A 17,041-nucleotide genomic window follows, 5' to 3' on the forward strand; every position below is an offset into this window, starting at 1 on the left:
GAGGAGTTGGGTGCACGTGTTTGGTGAGCGGGGGTGGGGAGAGTACAAGGTGTGTTTCCAGGCTGGTTCCCAATTTATGATCGCAGCTGTATTAACCCGATAAGTGCTACAACACACACTGTTTGAGATAGGGATCATCCTAGGTATATTTCCTCTTTGCATTTTTCCATGTGCTTCTCTTCTAAAACTGTTTCCATTTTTTTTGCCTCCCCCTAGGTCCAAAAAGGTTATTGGGAGTTCTTTTGAAAGAAGTTTTATAGTTCTTTTCTCAAGCCTGCTAAGATGTGGCTTCTTCACTTAAGGTTTTGATAGCTTTGCAGACATAAAATATTACAGGCGCTATAAAATTGCTGTTGCACCCCACGTTGTACATCTTAACAACCATCAGCATTTATTGATCTAAACACTCTGTCATGGCAATAAAATGTGCTATACATGGTACACTGAAAATGGGTAAAAAAACACGTTCATTCTGAGCTTTCCGGGGCTTGTTTTTGTTACGGTTTGTCAGAAATAAATCATAAAAAATATAGAGGGATTAAAACATTAAGACTTCTGATATATGGTATCGTAAAATAATTATTGTAATCCCGTTGTTCAATTATTCTTTCAATGTCGGCCTTTTGCTTGAGTGCGCAGGTGGCCACTTTTAGGTCACCAATAAACAAGTAATAAAGAAGCTTGATGTCCAGTCAAATCCCTACATTTCAACCCCCCCCCCCCTCAACAGTCAATTCTCAGCAGCTGAGGAATGTGCGTGTGTGTGAGAGAGTGAGTGGGAAACAGTATCTTCCCGCTTCAGGGGAAGGAAGGGGGGCTTATGGGTCTGTGCTGAGGGATTTAATGTTTTGTCTGTTTTAATGGACGCAGTTCTGACAATACAAGTCCCCAGATTTCTTACGCTTGCATCTGTTAAGTGAGAATTCTGCTTTCAAAGTATTGATTCCTCCACTGATCAAGTCTGGGGTTGTGACAATATCTTGGACCAAGAAAGTGGGGTCTCATGTCTAGCTATGGGGCCCTTCCCCATAAAAAGACTATCCCAAGTCAGTGGAAAACATGTTGGGCCTTCCCACTATCTCAACTGCTTCACAGGCCCCTCTTCACTCCACAGAACACTGCTGCCTTGCGCTTCTGCTGCACGGACTCCCTGCAATCCTCTGTATCTTATCCCTCTTGTATCAGGTAGTACACCCTATCTGAATGTCCTCCCCTCCCTCTACTTGCCTCCTCTCTCTTCCTTACGCTATCCTTGTAGTGAGTGTGTGCATATGCATTGGGAGGGAGAGGGTGATTTATCTGTGGTCTTAAGGGTTTGTTATTTTGGTTTGCTTCTAGTAGTGTGTGTTTGACTGTTAACAGATGAATCTTTCATTGAATCAATTGGTCTGTGTCCCTTTTCCTTTGTGAACATTGCTCTGAAATAAAACCTATGTATACCTAGAAAAAAGATCCTTTCCCACTCTTCTGCAGACCCCTTAACAGCTAATTCCCCTCTCTCTGGTTCCAGTTTGCGTAACACAGACCATAAGCTTCAATTGCAGAAGGCCATGTCTTTACTTCTGCCTTAGAACTTTTAGACCTTACAGACAGCAGGCAGAGGTGTATCGGGGGGAAATGGCGCCGGGGACAACACCTGCTCTGGGCGCCCCCCTCCTCGTGCTCGGGGTGAGGTTCGGGGGGGCTCTACTGCTGTGGTGCCCATCCGAGCCGCCCCCACTTCTGTAAAAAGCCTCGAGTCAGTTATTTATGAGGAAGTCTATGAAACAGAATCAACAATCACAGTTTATATGAGGAAGGTTTTTCAAGCCCTGTCGCTTGACAACTTCTATTGTCCTCAATTCAGCACACAGGAACAATTGGATACACCCTCCTAGCTGCATGACTGCATAGTAAACTGAATGGATGCAACAGGATGGTACCATCAGTCGTTCTGGATGACTGTATTTGCTCAAGACTTCAGCTGCATTAAGGCCTAATACTTTCACTAGAGCTTCTGTAGGAGCAAATGAACATAGGTTATGCAACAGCAGTGCCTAATGGACAGAGGAAGAAATCTACAACTCACAGAATAATATCAAAGCTTCTTATTGCTGTGTTTAACAAGGGCAGCATAGGCACTGTTGATCTTGTACACAGATAACAAACTCATTTCTTATAAGGACATAGTCAGATGTACTCACCTCCATAGAAAGTGTGTGTTTTGTCTCATATAAAGACCGGCAGATTTTCAGAATCTCATTCCCCATATTCTCTTTATGCTCTGGTAGGCTTTTCACAAGCATCACAGTTCCCAGTTTCACCCAAGGATTGTTACTTGCACATGTGCTAAATTGAAAGCAAAAAGGGTAGTATTTGAAGAACACTGACCAGGCAAATGAATGAATGAATGAATGAATCTCTCTCTCTCTCTCTTTCTCTCTATCTATCTATCTATTTAACACAAAGGTGCAAATTCTGACAACCTCATGAATTCCATTTGGAGATGGAAAAATTTACAGAGCTGAAAGGATACCTACTTGTCTTGCAACTATTTGCAATGTGAAAAGAGAAGGAAATTCTGTCTATATTCTGAATTTCTGCTAGTCAGCTAGTTATGGGGAAGTCAGCTAGTTATGGGGAAAGGAACTCTCAAGACCACAGTTACCTAGTACCTATCATCAAGACCGCCGCCCCCCCCCCCCCAAAAAAAAAAACTGCTCCAAAATTTGGGTTCTGAATTAAACTGGTAAAATAAGTTAACTTTTACATTCAACTGGTTTTTGACATGATTTTAGATAGACATGTAATGTATGACTTTTTTTGGCAAACAATCACAGAGCAAAGTGAAAGAACTAATTTGCAGGTGTGATTACTCAGAGTGAAGGCAGGTATGATGAAGCTGGTACATATTCAGTAAGCTATAAGAGAGGCAGATTGGCCAGGCAAATAGCCAGGAATGCCAACAGATAAGGTGAGAATGCTAATGTCAGATACATCATGAAAACAGATAGGACACTGATTAAGATCAGAGGTAAATGCTAAATACTGCATATATTAACGATTCCTTCTCTAGAGTGGCCTTTAAAACACACACACACACAGACTCGAAACACACTCTGTTGATGCATGACAGTTCTGTGGATGCATTACAGTTTGGGAGTGATTTAACCAAAATTCTATTTAGGCAAAAATATTTCACAGAGGTCAAGCGATATCTATACATAAGGTGACTGAGAGTTGGATGTGAGTTTTGAAATGAAAATTCTTGGAAGAAGAAATAGAAGAGTTTGGATTCACACCGCGTTCTTTTCAACTGCAAGAAGTCTCCAAGTGGCTTGCAAACTCCTTCCCTTTCTCTCCCCACCTTGTGAGGTAGGTGGGGCCGAGAGAGTTCTGAGAGAACTGTGACTAGCCCAAGGTCACCCAGCAGAATTCATGTGGAGGAGTGGGAGAAGAAATCCAGGTCATTAGATTCTGCCACTCATATGGAGGCGTAGGGAATCAACCCTGGTTCTCCAGATTAGAGTCCACCGCTGTTAACCACTACACCATGCTGGCAGAGCACTTTCCTCCAAATTAAAGGCTGGATCACACAAACCGCAGCTTGGATTCAGACTTATGCATTCCCAGGCACAAGGATTTCCACCCACACAACATAACACAATTCATGGCTATATTTTTAAAAGCTCATTGCAACTTGTAAGAGATTTTTTTTAAGTCTTGGAGACCCCAGGTGTGGTGGAAAGAAAGTCCACAAATATTTTAAATAACAAATAAATACAAGCAACAGGGCACGAGGGGTTGCTGGAAGCAGCTGAATATCAACTCCCCTCTTTGCTCTCAGGCTGTCAGTGCAAGAAGGAAAGGACAGTGACGTCAACCCAATTCCGCCCTTCATAATAGCAGCCTTCCATGGCATTTTGTCTGGGGCCTTCGTGATTCTCAGCACCAGCATTTTGGAGATGTCAGATAATCAGTGGTTGAAAGGAGAGATGATAAAGATCTACATCCAAGAGACGAACACAGTTCTGTTTATTAAAATTTACTTATTTTACTTATTTTTTTGAAAAATGTAAGATTTGTTGATTATTTTATGATTTTATAGGATATTATTTGCATAACTATGCTGGCTCTCTTACTGCCTAGAATTGTACTCAAGAAAAGATCCTTTTCCTTTTCTATTTCTATCGTGTGGTTTTCCTTCCTGTTATTATTGAATTAAAAATATATATTTTAAAAGGCTAGAAAAATGTTCCAGGTTTGCAAAAAAAGCTACAACATAAATAGCAAAAACAGGCCCCCAAACCTGCATCATTTACATCTGCTTTCCTTATAGTGGTTTGAAGCAGAACAGCAGAACTGTTTGGGGTATAATTGTTAAGACGCTTCCTTGAACACCACTGATTTGTAGGTGCCTGGAGAAAAATATCCCATCCCTTTAATAGAGGCTTAGGGGATGTTATCTACCTCCATGCCATGAAAAGCTTCAGCGGTCATTTCCACACATTAAGCCTCTATTAAAAGGACAGAACACTTTTCCCCCTCCAGATTTGTTGGAAAACCTACTGGCCTGTAGTGTTTGAAAACATCCTAAAATAAAATAGTTTTAAAATCATTCTGTGGTTTTTACATGCCTCACAAAGAGAGACACAGCACAGAACCTTTTTTGTGTGTGTGCTTAGAAACTGGGTGGATCTAAACCTTAGGTTCTTCATCGAAGAAAAACGGCGTCGGGTACTGTGTGGTTTCCGGGCTATATGGCTGTGTTCTAGCAGCATTCTATCCTGACGTTGTGCCGGCATCTGTGGCTGGCATCTTCAGAGGATCTGATGCCAGCCACAAATGCGGGGGAAACGTCAGGAGAGAATGTTCCTAGAACACGGCCACACAGCCTGGAAACCACACAGCACCCCAGTGATTCTGGCCGTGAAAGCCTTCGACAATACATAAAAACAGTGTAAGTTTTAACCAACACCAATATGTAAACAGATACTTACATGTTCTCATTTTTCATAGGAGGCCAAGCTTGAAGGAGCATGACTAAGTGTTGAAATTCTTCATGGTTCTCACTTGAGTCCAAAAGTTGCAAGAACAGTGAGTACCTCTTTTCTTCATTTTCAATATCTGTTATTTCTACCTAAAAAAAGTATTGGAGATAAGCAATGACCCTTGCTAAGTGTAGGATTCCAATTAATGAGCCCACTATGGTATAGTTTTACAGCAAGAAATGTGATATATTCTTATCTTTGTGGGATATTGCAAGTGCAAAGCAGTATAAAAGCAGTCCAATACACACACACACACACACACACACACACACACACACACACACACACACACACACACACACACACACACACACATTTTAAATGTTAATGTGTAGTTAGTTTCGCTGCTTTTATAAGTTTTAGTTTATTTATGATATTTTATGATTGTATCCATTATATGTTGTGCGCCGCCCAGAGCCCTTCGGGGATGGGGCGGGATAGAAATTTGAAGCATAAATAAATAAATAAATAAATGGGAAGCATTTATTCCACTTCATCTCTCATTATGCATGTGGAACACAAAGAAGCACGTTGATAATATGAAATTACTGGGAGTGATAGTCCCAAAACAACACTAAAACCACGCAAGTAGATTAATGGATGAGTGCAAATCATTTCTCCATTTCTTTGAATTCCCTAGACTTTAAGATAAAATGCATGATATGCAAATTGCTGTATGCGCAATGCAACACATGGGGTATATCATTAAATCGTCAACATTTTATGTAGCTACAGACTGCCAGTGAAACCCAACAAAATCTCATACAAAAACTGAAGTAGTACTGTAACTCTCAAAAAATGAGCTCAAGTGAGCTTCAATTTAATCAAGATAATTCTTGATTAAAAGTAGCTCTTTCATACAGCTGCAAGGGGGAAAAAACAATTGACGAACCAGTTGCAAAACAAAAAATGGGGGGAAGCTACTATGTAAAAATAAAATTAAGTTTTAAAGGGATTCAAAGATACCTCACACACTCACACACAATACTTTATGTCTTCCTATAAAGGTATTCTTATTACATTTCATGAATCTCTCAATAAAAGAATTTTATTTTTAAAAAATCTCAGGCCTTTGACTGAACTGCAAATTTGAATTAATATAGCATTAAAATCATACCTGCAAAGAAGGCATTTGAGAGTAGCCCCTTATTGTGACAATACATTCTCAGTCACAGATACAAGCGAGGAAAATATGCTGGATTCATATTTATTCACACCAGAAGGGCTCTCAGAAACAACTCAAATTAAATATATGTTTTATTTTAAGATACTGTGCCTCAGTGACATGAAAAATGTGACTGGAATTAAATCTCACCAGATTCAACTGCTCTTATGTCTCCAGTTGTGGTTTTTACTGAGTTATGAAGACAATTGTTATGCATGTGTAATTGTTGTGCTCCAGAGTGCTCAAAAACGAGACTGTATTCAGATGATTTCTTTATTATGAAACAGCATCAGAAAAAAATAGATTTCTATCACCATAACTAAAGTTTACACCCAAAGCATCCTCCATTATATTCCTTGTCATCCCCCTCCCCGTCACACAGTGTAATCCCTGAACCCCAATTCCCTGGGCAGTTTTGTACCCGTCCAGTCTAGAGCCAGAATGGCCTTCACTTAGGTCAAAACAACCCACATTTCCCAGAGCTGAACAGAGCAATGACTAGCAGGTGTCTAACAAACTGATAACACATTGCCAGAATAAAATGAAATTATAGAAACAGCAGTTAGATAAAAGGGAGGGGGGGGGGGAAGAGAAATGGATCCCACATCCCGGCCAGGAGACATGGCAGGATCAAGCCAGAATCAGGCAGATCATGACAGTAATACTATTTGGCCATAGTTCCTGTATCTCATATTAAAATAGAAGAGTCTTGCCTTAGCATAGAATTCATCTATACCAGGGGTGGGCAATTATTTTTTCCATGGGGCCATAAGAACATAAGAACAAGCCAGCTGGATCAGACCAGAGTCCATCTAGTCCAGCTCTCTGCTACTCGCAGTGGCCCACCAGGTGCCTTTGGGAGCTCACATGTAGGATGTGAAAGCAATGGCCTTCTGCGGCTGTTGCTCCCAAGCACCTGGACTGTTAAGGCATTTGCAATCTCAGATCAAAGAGGATCAAGATTGGTAGCCATAAATTGACTTCTCCTCCATAAATCTGTCCAAGCCCCTTTTAAAGCTATCCAGGTTAGTGGCCATCACCACCTCCTGGGCCGCATAAGAAACAGAAAATATTGTGGAGGGCCGAGCCAAAATTCTGCATAATAGGGGCTGATAAGTGACAGACAGGTGCACAGATCAACTTGGAATCAGTGGCAACAGTTCTGCATACAACACTATTTGGCACAAAGAATCACAGGCTTAACCTACCTGCATAGTTGTCCACTGTGACAATCAAGCAAGTGGGGAGACTTAAGTCTCTTGACCTACTTTTTTCATCGACTGGTGCTTTTGAAAGCCCCGCAGAAGCCGATTGCCTTGGTTGCCAGCTTCTGCGGGGCTTTCAAAGGGGCCTCGCTCCACAGCAAGGCAGGGGGGCGAGGCGCTTTTGAAAGCTCCGCAGAAGCAGGTAGCCAAGGCAACCGGCTTCTGCGGGGCTTTCAAAGATGGCTCGGTCCCCAGCAAGGTGGGGGGCCAGTCAGGGTCATCTGGCGGGCCAGATGTGGCCCGCGGGCTGCATAATGCCCAGGTCTGATCTATACCATTATAAACACATAGATGTGAGACACTCTTTGATACAAGGAAGATATATTTCAAATGGGAAAGCCTGGCATATTGTTATTCCAAGTTTTCTCAATGAAAACTAATGTGGAGAAATGCCTATTTAATATCCTGGGTAAATGGAAATGTGAGACAGAAATTAAATAATGATCACTCCATACTTAACAATTTCAGCATCTGCAGAAGGAACAAAATGACTGTCTTTGTTTACTGCATGGAATTACAGCATTTCTCCACCTTCGTGTGATCCTCAGAACATCTCTGTGAAGTAGATTAGGCTGAATAAGTGTAATGCTCGTGCAAGGTCATCTAGTGAACTTCCGTAGAACAGTGACATTTCAAACCTAAATCTCCTAAATCCTTATCCGACACTTTAACCACTACTCTTCCATTTTAATACAAGATACAGGAACTATGGCCCAGTGTTTGACAGGCAACTCTTATAAAATAATTGGTTTGGTGTTTTATTTATAAGGTTGAAAATGTCAGTGAACAACCGGGATTAATTGTTCTAATGTGGTTTTAATGTGACAGCTATCATAAGGTTTGCAGAAGGTTTTCACAGAGAATGCTACCACAAAAATAAAATTAAAAAATGAAGAGACAGGATGTCAAATCTGGTAAACTGAAAACGATGGAAAATATTTAACCCTTTGAATTAACCTCAGTGACAGTCAAATGCTCTAGTATGAGAACTAAGAGTGACCATTCAGGTGAAACCAAGCGAAAAATATACCCCCAAAATAGCTTATCAGTATTTTGGGGATACATTTGGGTCTCCCAGGTACTTCTGAGATTTTCAGGAAACAACAACAAAAAAAGGTCCTTAAAATACCAGGAAATTTTCAGGATTTACTGGAAAGATAGGGAGCCAGTGTTTGTAGATTCCCAGGGAATCCTCACCTCTCAGGGAGGGGAAGTTCAATGGACTTGCCTGGTTACTTCTGTCAGTTTCAGGAAGTCCCCCATCTTGTGTGTTTTACACTGCTGCTCACTCAGTGCTTGGATTTGATCTTCTTTGATTCAATACTACTTTTGTTGAGCTTGTGCTGCCACAGTGGTACTGGGTTCCGCTGGCCATTTTGTATATCACCATTCCTTCTGCTGGGCTTGCAAAAGTGCCCCCCCCCCCCCACAACTAGAGTTTCCACTGCCAAGATTCTCTGGCTTGATTTTGGTTCTATTTGGTTTGGAAGCAGTTTGGACTTCTCTGTCTCTTTTCCACAGAAAATCATGGAAGATGGCTGGGACCCTGTTCAGGAGACGACAGATTTGGGTCCTGTGGTACAATCTACTTGAAATTTGGGAGCTATGTAGAAGATAGGCACCAACAGCTCTGCTGCAATTATTATCATTATCATTATATTATTTATTCAATTTAATAGACCGCCCTATCCCCGAAGGGATCAGGGCGGTTTACAAGATAGTGAAACACAATACATCATATGATTTCAGTAAAAACAATAAATAAATTAAAACATTAAAACATTAGAAGCAATAATCTTCTATAATTAAGATAAGTAGATGATGTCCAGCATTAACACCTGGGAGGGGACTGGCCGATATTCAATCAGCAGATGACATATGGAGCGACAGAAACAGCAAAGAGGGGTGGATTCAGCGCCAACCTCACCAAAGGCCCGGTGGAACAGCTCGGTTTACAGGCCCTGCGGAACTCCCCAAGGTCACCAATTGTGGTGCCTGTATCTTCAAAAATATACCCCACAGCCACCTTGGAAGCTTTCCTTATAAAGAATAATTACCCCCCCCCAAATTGGATGCCCAACCCCCTCCCCCAAATTTGAATATCATATTGGTATTGGAATTTGGTAATATTGTGAATACTGATACTTTTGGGGTCCAATATACCCAAATCTGGAATAATATGATTTTCTTTTGCAAAGCACTAGAGAATGGCTCCAGAGTGAAGTCAAAATATTTTTGTGTTGTCATCTGAATATGCGGGGAAAATGCTTGTAACACATTTTTTTAAAGCAGCATTTAAAAAAAGAATTCCTTTATTATTTTTGCCCTATCTTGGCATTCCTTTTTAATAGCACTTGTCCTTCCCCCGTTCCCCTTGGCACCTGAAGGGATTCTAGCTAATGTCAATGGTGGATGTGGATTCTTATTGTGTAAAGATAATTTTAATGATATTCCAATGTTCAATTACCAGAAAGTGTGTGAAAGCCACCCTTGGTATATCTAAGTAATCCTCTTAGTCAGGCTTTGCATATATCAACATAAGACTTAATATTTAATTATGCTTTGGGTGCTATAAGTTAGTGGTCCCAGAAATCAATGTACTTGCTGGGAAACAGGCCAGCTTGCACAAAATTAAAAAATGTACTTTATGCAGGCGGCCACCTATCTCATAGTTGGAAGCACAGCTATTTCCAGTTCTTTAATGATTAGTTAACCAAATTAAAAATTCAGATGTCCTCATTTTTCAAAGGCATGAGAGATCCTAATTCACATTCCGATGGCATCCCGCTGGGGAACTGGTGGCTAGTGAGGAGGGGGGAAGCGAGGTGAAACAGTGACACAGAGGGTGAGAGGTGTTGTTTTTAACTCCCTTGATACGTTTTATCTGAGTTCTTCAGCTTCTATAATTTTCTAGTTAACTGGAGCATTAAAAATGGGCCTCCAAAGTACTAACGGTTTCCTTAAAAGGACAAAGCATGCAATTTAGCAGGTTTTTTTTTAAAAAAAGCAGTACAGCTGAGTATTTTTTACTTTACCATGTCTGAGTAGGTAGAACAGGGAACTTTCCATTGCTGTATTTGGGCATTTATAGACTGCTTCTTTCTGGTTGTTAGGTTTCATGTGTTGAGCCAGAGGTGGGATCCAGCAGGTTCTCACGGGTTCCCGAGAGTAGGTTACTAATTATTTGTGTGTTCCGAGAGGGGGTTACTAATGGGTGATTTTGCCCCGTGATTTTTGCCTTAGTTACGCCCCTCCTCTCAGCAGTAGCGCGCAGAACTTGAAGAAGTCTAGCAGGAGGTGCACCGGCGTGCGTGGCAGCCTTCCGCGCTCAAGGCATTCGTTTCCTCGCCCAAGGACCGGCATGCGAGCGGCTGGCGCCCTTGCTTACAGCCCCTGTTTCCCAGGAATGCCCCGCCCTCAGAATGCCCAGCCACGCCCCCGTCGTACCCCACCCAGCACCATTGGTGCTACCCCACAGTTTCAATTCCACCACCATGGGAACCTGTTACTAAAATTTTTGGATCCCATCACTGTGTTGAGCACACTGTGAGGAATAACACTCCAGGAAAAATGTGAAGATAAACAGCACTGAGCCAAAAGTTCTCACAATTTTGATGGCTTCAGAAACTGTACCCTGTTGTGTGCAAAGATGGGATTCGGGTGGCGGGGAGGGATTATTTGAAAACAAGGCAGAATTCATGAAGCACTGCCCTCACTCTGAACTGACTTCAGCCCCTGTGACATCATCACGCATTCAAACCTGAATGACTGAATAGTGATGGCACATTACCACACTCCTCTGTGGTGATGATGAAAAAGAAGCAACCACCATTCCACCTGCACAATGCCATCTGGCACAGCTTTTCTGGATTATAAAGCAGCTTTTATCTCAAGCCGCAAAGGATGCTGACCCAAAAAATATACAAGCCCACTAGGATTCCTTTGCAATGCATTCTGCAAATAAAACTGCTTGCATTTGCAACAACTTACACACCAGTTAGGACTGGTTCAATCTCAAGACGTTATTGAAATGCAATTTCTACAGATAACTTTCAATCGGCGAGTGGACTGAATAAAGTGGACAAGGCGCTTCTGAGACCCACCATGTCCAGTACTGGAGACTTATTAATCCAAGTGGACAGTCAATATCCTGTTCATATTTTATAGTGTTGCTTGGATCACCTTTTTCCTGGGAAGTAAATAATTAGAAGAAGAAGAAGAAGAAGAAGAAGAAGAAGAAGAAGAAGAAGAAGAAGAAGAAGAAGAAGAAGAAGAAGAAGAAGAAGAAGAAGAAGAAGAAGAAGAAGAAGAAGAAGAAGAAGAGGAAGGAGGAGGAGGAGGAGGAGGAGGAGTTTGGATTTATACCCCCCCCCCATTCCAGGAGGAGTTTGGATTTATACCCCCCCCCCATTCTCTCCTACAGGAGACTCAAAGGGGCTTGCAATCTCCTTGCCCTTCCCCCCTCACAACAAACACCGTGAGGTAGGTGGGGCTGAGAGAGCTCCGAGAAGCTGTGACTAGCCCAAGGTTACCCAGCTGGCGTGGGTGGGAGTGTACAGGCTACTCTGAATTCCCCAGAGAAGCCTCCACAGGCGGCAGAGCTGGGAATCAAACCTGGTTCCTCCAGATTAGATACACAAGCTCTTAACCTCCTACGCCATCAGCTCAGAATGTGAAGGCCACACTGACTCTACACGGAACTGTGAAGCTGCGCTGAAATTTATCACCCACTCTAAGAATGTCTGGAGAGGGGGCTCCAAGGTATGATTAGAAGGCACATTATGAAACTTGATAAAGCTAAGCAAGTCTGAGGGTGATCTCCTGAGAACCCTGAATATGATATCCATGATGGAAGAAAATCTGTACACAAATGCAGCAACTATAAAGAAGCAGTGTAGTACAGTGGTTTCCATAGCACACTAGGACAACTGGGGACACCAAGGGTCAAATTCCCACCCTAACACAGGTTCACTGGAAGGATAAGATGGAAGAGGGGAGAACTGTGCACACTGGTTAGGGCAGCATAAATATGCAGTTGTAATATATTATGAAAGCACAGATGAACTGCACAGATTAATCACTTTTGACTTGCTGAAATAAGCATTATGTGAAAAAAAAAGCCAATGCTGCAAAAGTACAGTTTATGATCGTTTCAGCAATGTTGTAGAATTTGGAATATATTAGTCTGGATCACTGCAACCTTTGTTTCACCAGAACAAAGGCAAGCCACCCATATACAAGCTTTGAATCTAAGAACACTTACTTCTGAGTAGACCCACCTCTTACTGATCTTCAGGGGCTTCATCAATCTCTTGATTTTTGCTGCCAAAACTGGCAAATGAATTACTGCCTGGCAAGCACCTGACCTTTTCAAGCTCGTGTGCCTCACAATTTACAGTAATTTCAATGACTGCTGTATAATAAACAAAATGCAAAATGCCTCCTCTGATTTGTACCTCTTTGATATAAACAAAACTGAACTGATTTGCAAACTGCATGGTGTACAAGAGTCCCTACCGTAACGCCGGTGGGTAGCACAGCATCCTACCTACATTTTTCCTGGTGCCCACCAAATGTTATAGAAAGCAGATGGGGCCAGATCAGGCTCCTGCCCCCCCCCCCCACCTGCTTCTTATTAGCCAATGGAGATCTGATTGGATGTGCAAATCAAAATAATGTTGTTTTGGCGGCAATTACCACCACAATTTTGGTTTTAGAAGAAGAAGAAGAAGAAGAGTTTGGATTTATATCCCCCCTTTCTCTCCTGCAGGAGACTCAAAGGGGCTTACAATCTCCTTGCCCTTCCCCCCTGTGAGGTAGGTGGGGCTGAGAGAGCTCCGAGAAGCTGTGACTAGCCCAAGGTCACCCAGCTGGCGTGTGTGGGAGTGTACAGGCTAATCTGAATTCCCCAGATAAGCCTCCACAGCTCAGGCGGCAGAGCTGGGAATCAAACCTGGTTCCTCCAGATTAGATACACGAGCTCTTAACCTCCTACGCCACTGCTTAATCTCTCACTCATTCTTCTTTACAGGCATATCTTTTTTTTAATTGCTTCTCTTGTCCTCTGCTTTCCAGCTTCCTTTTTGTGCAGCTCTGCCTCTCATGGTGTCCTTTAACAACTAGTGCAACATGATATCACCTACCAGAGTCTGGGGCCAACAGGCTTTGAGTAAGGCTTGAGTCCGGAAGAGCACAAGCAGCTTGCTGTCTTCATCTCTAAGGTGAAAGGCTTGCTCCAAAATCTGCAGCACTTGAATGCGAGGCTTCACGGGCAAGGCATCATCTCCGCAGAAAGGTCTAAGCCAGCCTAAGAGATCATCAGAAGAAACGAGATTCTCCCTGTAATTAAATTGTCCAAGTTAAATTAGTTGAAAATTGGGGGGTTTATTCCACCTGAAAGAGTTATTTCAACAGAATATGCAAGCGCTCTACAAGTAAGAATCTGGTATATCTTGTATTACATTTTTCACTCACAACAAATAACCTTTGGTTTGCACCTGGAGTGTTAACTGTGGTTTGTACTATCTGTGGTCTGGCATGAGGTCTGAATGTCAGTTTGTTCAGTAGTACCATCCCTCTTAGCCTTCTGCATGCAGAGAAGCACATACCAATAGAGGAGTCTGTTGGGCCAGGTGCATTCACAATTCTCTTTTCCCTTGGACTGTGGGCACACAGGTTCTCAGGAGAGGTAGTAAGAGAACAACCTGTATATGTTGAGATCACTTTATTCCATGTAAAAACTTGACTACCTCACAGAAGCTGGCCAAACTATTTATTCAACACATGTACAGACTACATTATATTCCCACCAAAATTATCTCACACTGAGGGTCACAATTGATTTCCAAATTCTGGAAAAAATTCTTAAAACTGTTGGGGGTTGAACAAGGACTGACTAATCCACAGACTCATGGCCAGATGAAGAGTGTGAACCAGGTGTTGGGGCAATGTCCAAGGTGTTACTTAAGTTATGCATAGAATGACTCAGTTCATAGGTGTCAAACTCGCAGCCCTCCAGATGTTGTGGACTACAGTTCCCATCACCCCCTGCCAGCATGATGCTGGCAGGGGGTGATGGAAACTGTAGTCCACAACATCTGGAGGGCTGCGAGTTTGACACCTGTGACTTAGTTGATCTATTACCATTCGCTGAATTTACTTACAACAATGCTGTATATTGACATAGTGGACTCCACCCTTCAATGTAGTTTATGGACAGGAGGGGAAGCTCATACCAGTGGCTGAGCTGTTAGGGTCAGCACCACTGCATTAATTTTTTTAAAAAATAGATCCTAAAAATCAGAGAAGTTGGTCAAGACGCTGAACAAAGCCAAGGACACATACAAAAAGTAAGCTGATCACAAATGAACTTCCAATGGGGTTTTAAAAGTGGGAGACCTGGTGCTTATTTCTGCTAAACATCTGAGATGCAGGAACTTGGGATAGAAATATGTGGGATCTTTAAAAATAAAAAGGCTAATTAACGAAGTGACTGTGGCGGTAAAGCTTTCAAAAATGTACACATTTGTACATTTCACCTTTGTTACAGTTTACAGAAGAAGGAGCCTCTCCCTGACAACCCCCCCCGCCCCGCCGCAAGTCCAGTGTCCGTCACGATCGGCGAGAATGCCCACTACAAGGAGTCCCGGATCTTGGATTCAAGATGTTACTGAGGACAGATACTTTGTGAGCTGCAGTAATTTGTGAGCTGGAAACATTTTCTCCCCTGGAATAAGCCAGGACAATGTGGGTGGGGGAGATACATTTTAGGGGGGGCAGAATGTCAAAACCCTATTAAGACCTGTTAGCATTTCAGATGTTCCCTGGTTCTTGCCAAGAGACTTTGGAATGGGTTAGGAGCAGATGGCAATGTGGGAATGCTAGGGTTATTGCCTCAGCAGGGGTGCGACGCGTTTTCTTTGAATGTGGTATACGTGGCACTCCATTGTGTGGTTTGATATTGGGCAATGTGGGAATCCCTGGCTTGTTTTCTTTTGCTCTTGGTGTGTAATAACTTTTTTCATCCTTTGGGTTGGCAAGCACCTGACTTTATCTTTGGTTTGGCCTTGCAGACTGTGCACTGCTTGAGAATGCTGTCAGTGATTTCATCCTGCTGGGAACCCGAGGCTGGGGTCTGGAGGAAATGCTGTAGTGCATAGGTGTCAAACTCGCGGCCCTCCAGCATCATGCTGGTGGGGGATGATGTGAACTGTAGTCCATAACATCTGGAGGGCCGCGAGTTTGACACCTGTGCTGTAGTGGAACTCAATTCCAGCAAAAGCTAGTTTGCTGCTGTTCATAATAACCTACCCATAAACCAATTTCTGAACTCAAGAGTCTGGTTATTACATGGGTAATATCTTGACATATCCATTGTCACAGCCATTGCAATTTGGGTTTAAGAAGAGTCTTTGACTGTCTCGCGATTGCAGGGGCCACTTGGAGCAAGGTAAACTGACATCTCAATCTGCCTTGTTTGTGCAACAGTTTAAATTAATTATGTTTATTGTGACATCTGAATTCAACCTATATGCTACTTAAAAAGTACTTACATGAATACAAAGAGAAATGACAGCTAGATATAATTGTTTGCTACGCAACTGTGTTCAGAAGTATGTCTGAAATGTAGCGAACATTAGCTTAAAGCTAATTTCAATATTTCAAAAGTTTACCTGCGGATGTTTTTACATGCTAATCCAGAATAACTTCAGGATTTATTTGAGAATGTATCAGTGAGCTCTACCATTTACAGGTTTTATATGTTCAAATGTCTCTACAAGAAAAGGGACCTCTTGAGCATTCAGCAGATGCGTTTGTCTATCCCAGGGGTAGGGTTTCCAGAGGTTCAGTAACTACAATTCCCATCAGCCCCTACCAGCATGGCCAATTGGCCATGCTGACAGAGGCTGATGGGAATTGTAGTTCCTGAACATCTGGAGAGCCGCAGGTTCCCTACCCCTGGTCTATCCAAACGATACACTTACTACAACATGCTGCTTTCCTGCAAGTTTTACTCATAAATATAGTAAAAAAATTTAAATAAATGTACAATAATGAGGCCAGGATGCAAAGGATTACACAAATGGTTGTGTAATGATACTGGCTCAGAGCTGATGGTATAGGGAAAAAAATGAGAATTTCCAACACAGATATTTCCAAAATATTTGTGAACAGGAAAATAAGAAGGCTGTAGCAGTCACCAAGAATGAAAGAGGGCAAGGCCAAATGCCAATGGTGCAGTAGGAAAATGTACTGAATGGATACCAAAACACTCCTATATGGTTCCTATGCACATTTGTCAGGGGATCTCAAATGTGATATGAAAGAAACATGAATGAAATAATAATGAAACAAATCAAAATACAAGATTATATAAACACATAAGAAAAACATACATGATCAAAGTTAAAATGTTACATAAATTGACAAATCCCAGCAACTATAAATATAACAAAATTGCAGACAATAAAACATGTATCCTGTTACAAAGCAATACAGAACTTTGTCCAAAACAACAGATAGTTCAGATCATATGTCCCAGGCATAAATTATCACATAATAATATATGGACCAATGGATTT

General features: G+C 42.1%; 1 protein-coding gene across 1 annotated transcript in view; it reads right to left on the reverse strand.

Moving 5' to 3' along the window:
- The window catches only part of NBAS (NBAS subunit of NRZ tethering complex), a 223,906-nt gene that overhangs the window by 14,921 nt on the left and 191,944 nt on the right, over positions 1-17,041 (reverse strand). The window contains 3 exon segments of the mRNA XM_048498827.1: positions 2,184-2,328; positions 4,980-5,119; positions 13,604-13,799. Of these exon segments, the coding sequence (XP_048354784.1) occupies positions 2,184-2,328; positions 4,980-5,119; positions 13,604-13,799 (481 nt within the window).

This window comes from Sphaerodactylus townsendi, linkage group LG01 (genome assembly GCF_021028975.2).
Source record: "Sphaerodactylus townsendi isolate TG3544 linkage group LG01, MPM_Stown_v2.3, whole genome shotgun sequence".
Taxonomy (NCBI): domain Eukaryota; kingdom Metazoa; phylum Chordata; class Lepidosauria; order Squamata; family Sphaerodactylidae; genus Sphaerodactylus; species Sphaerodactylus townsendi.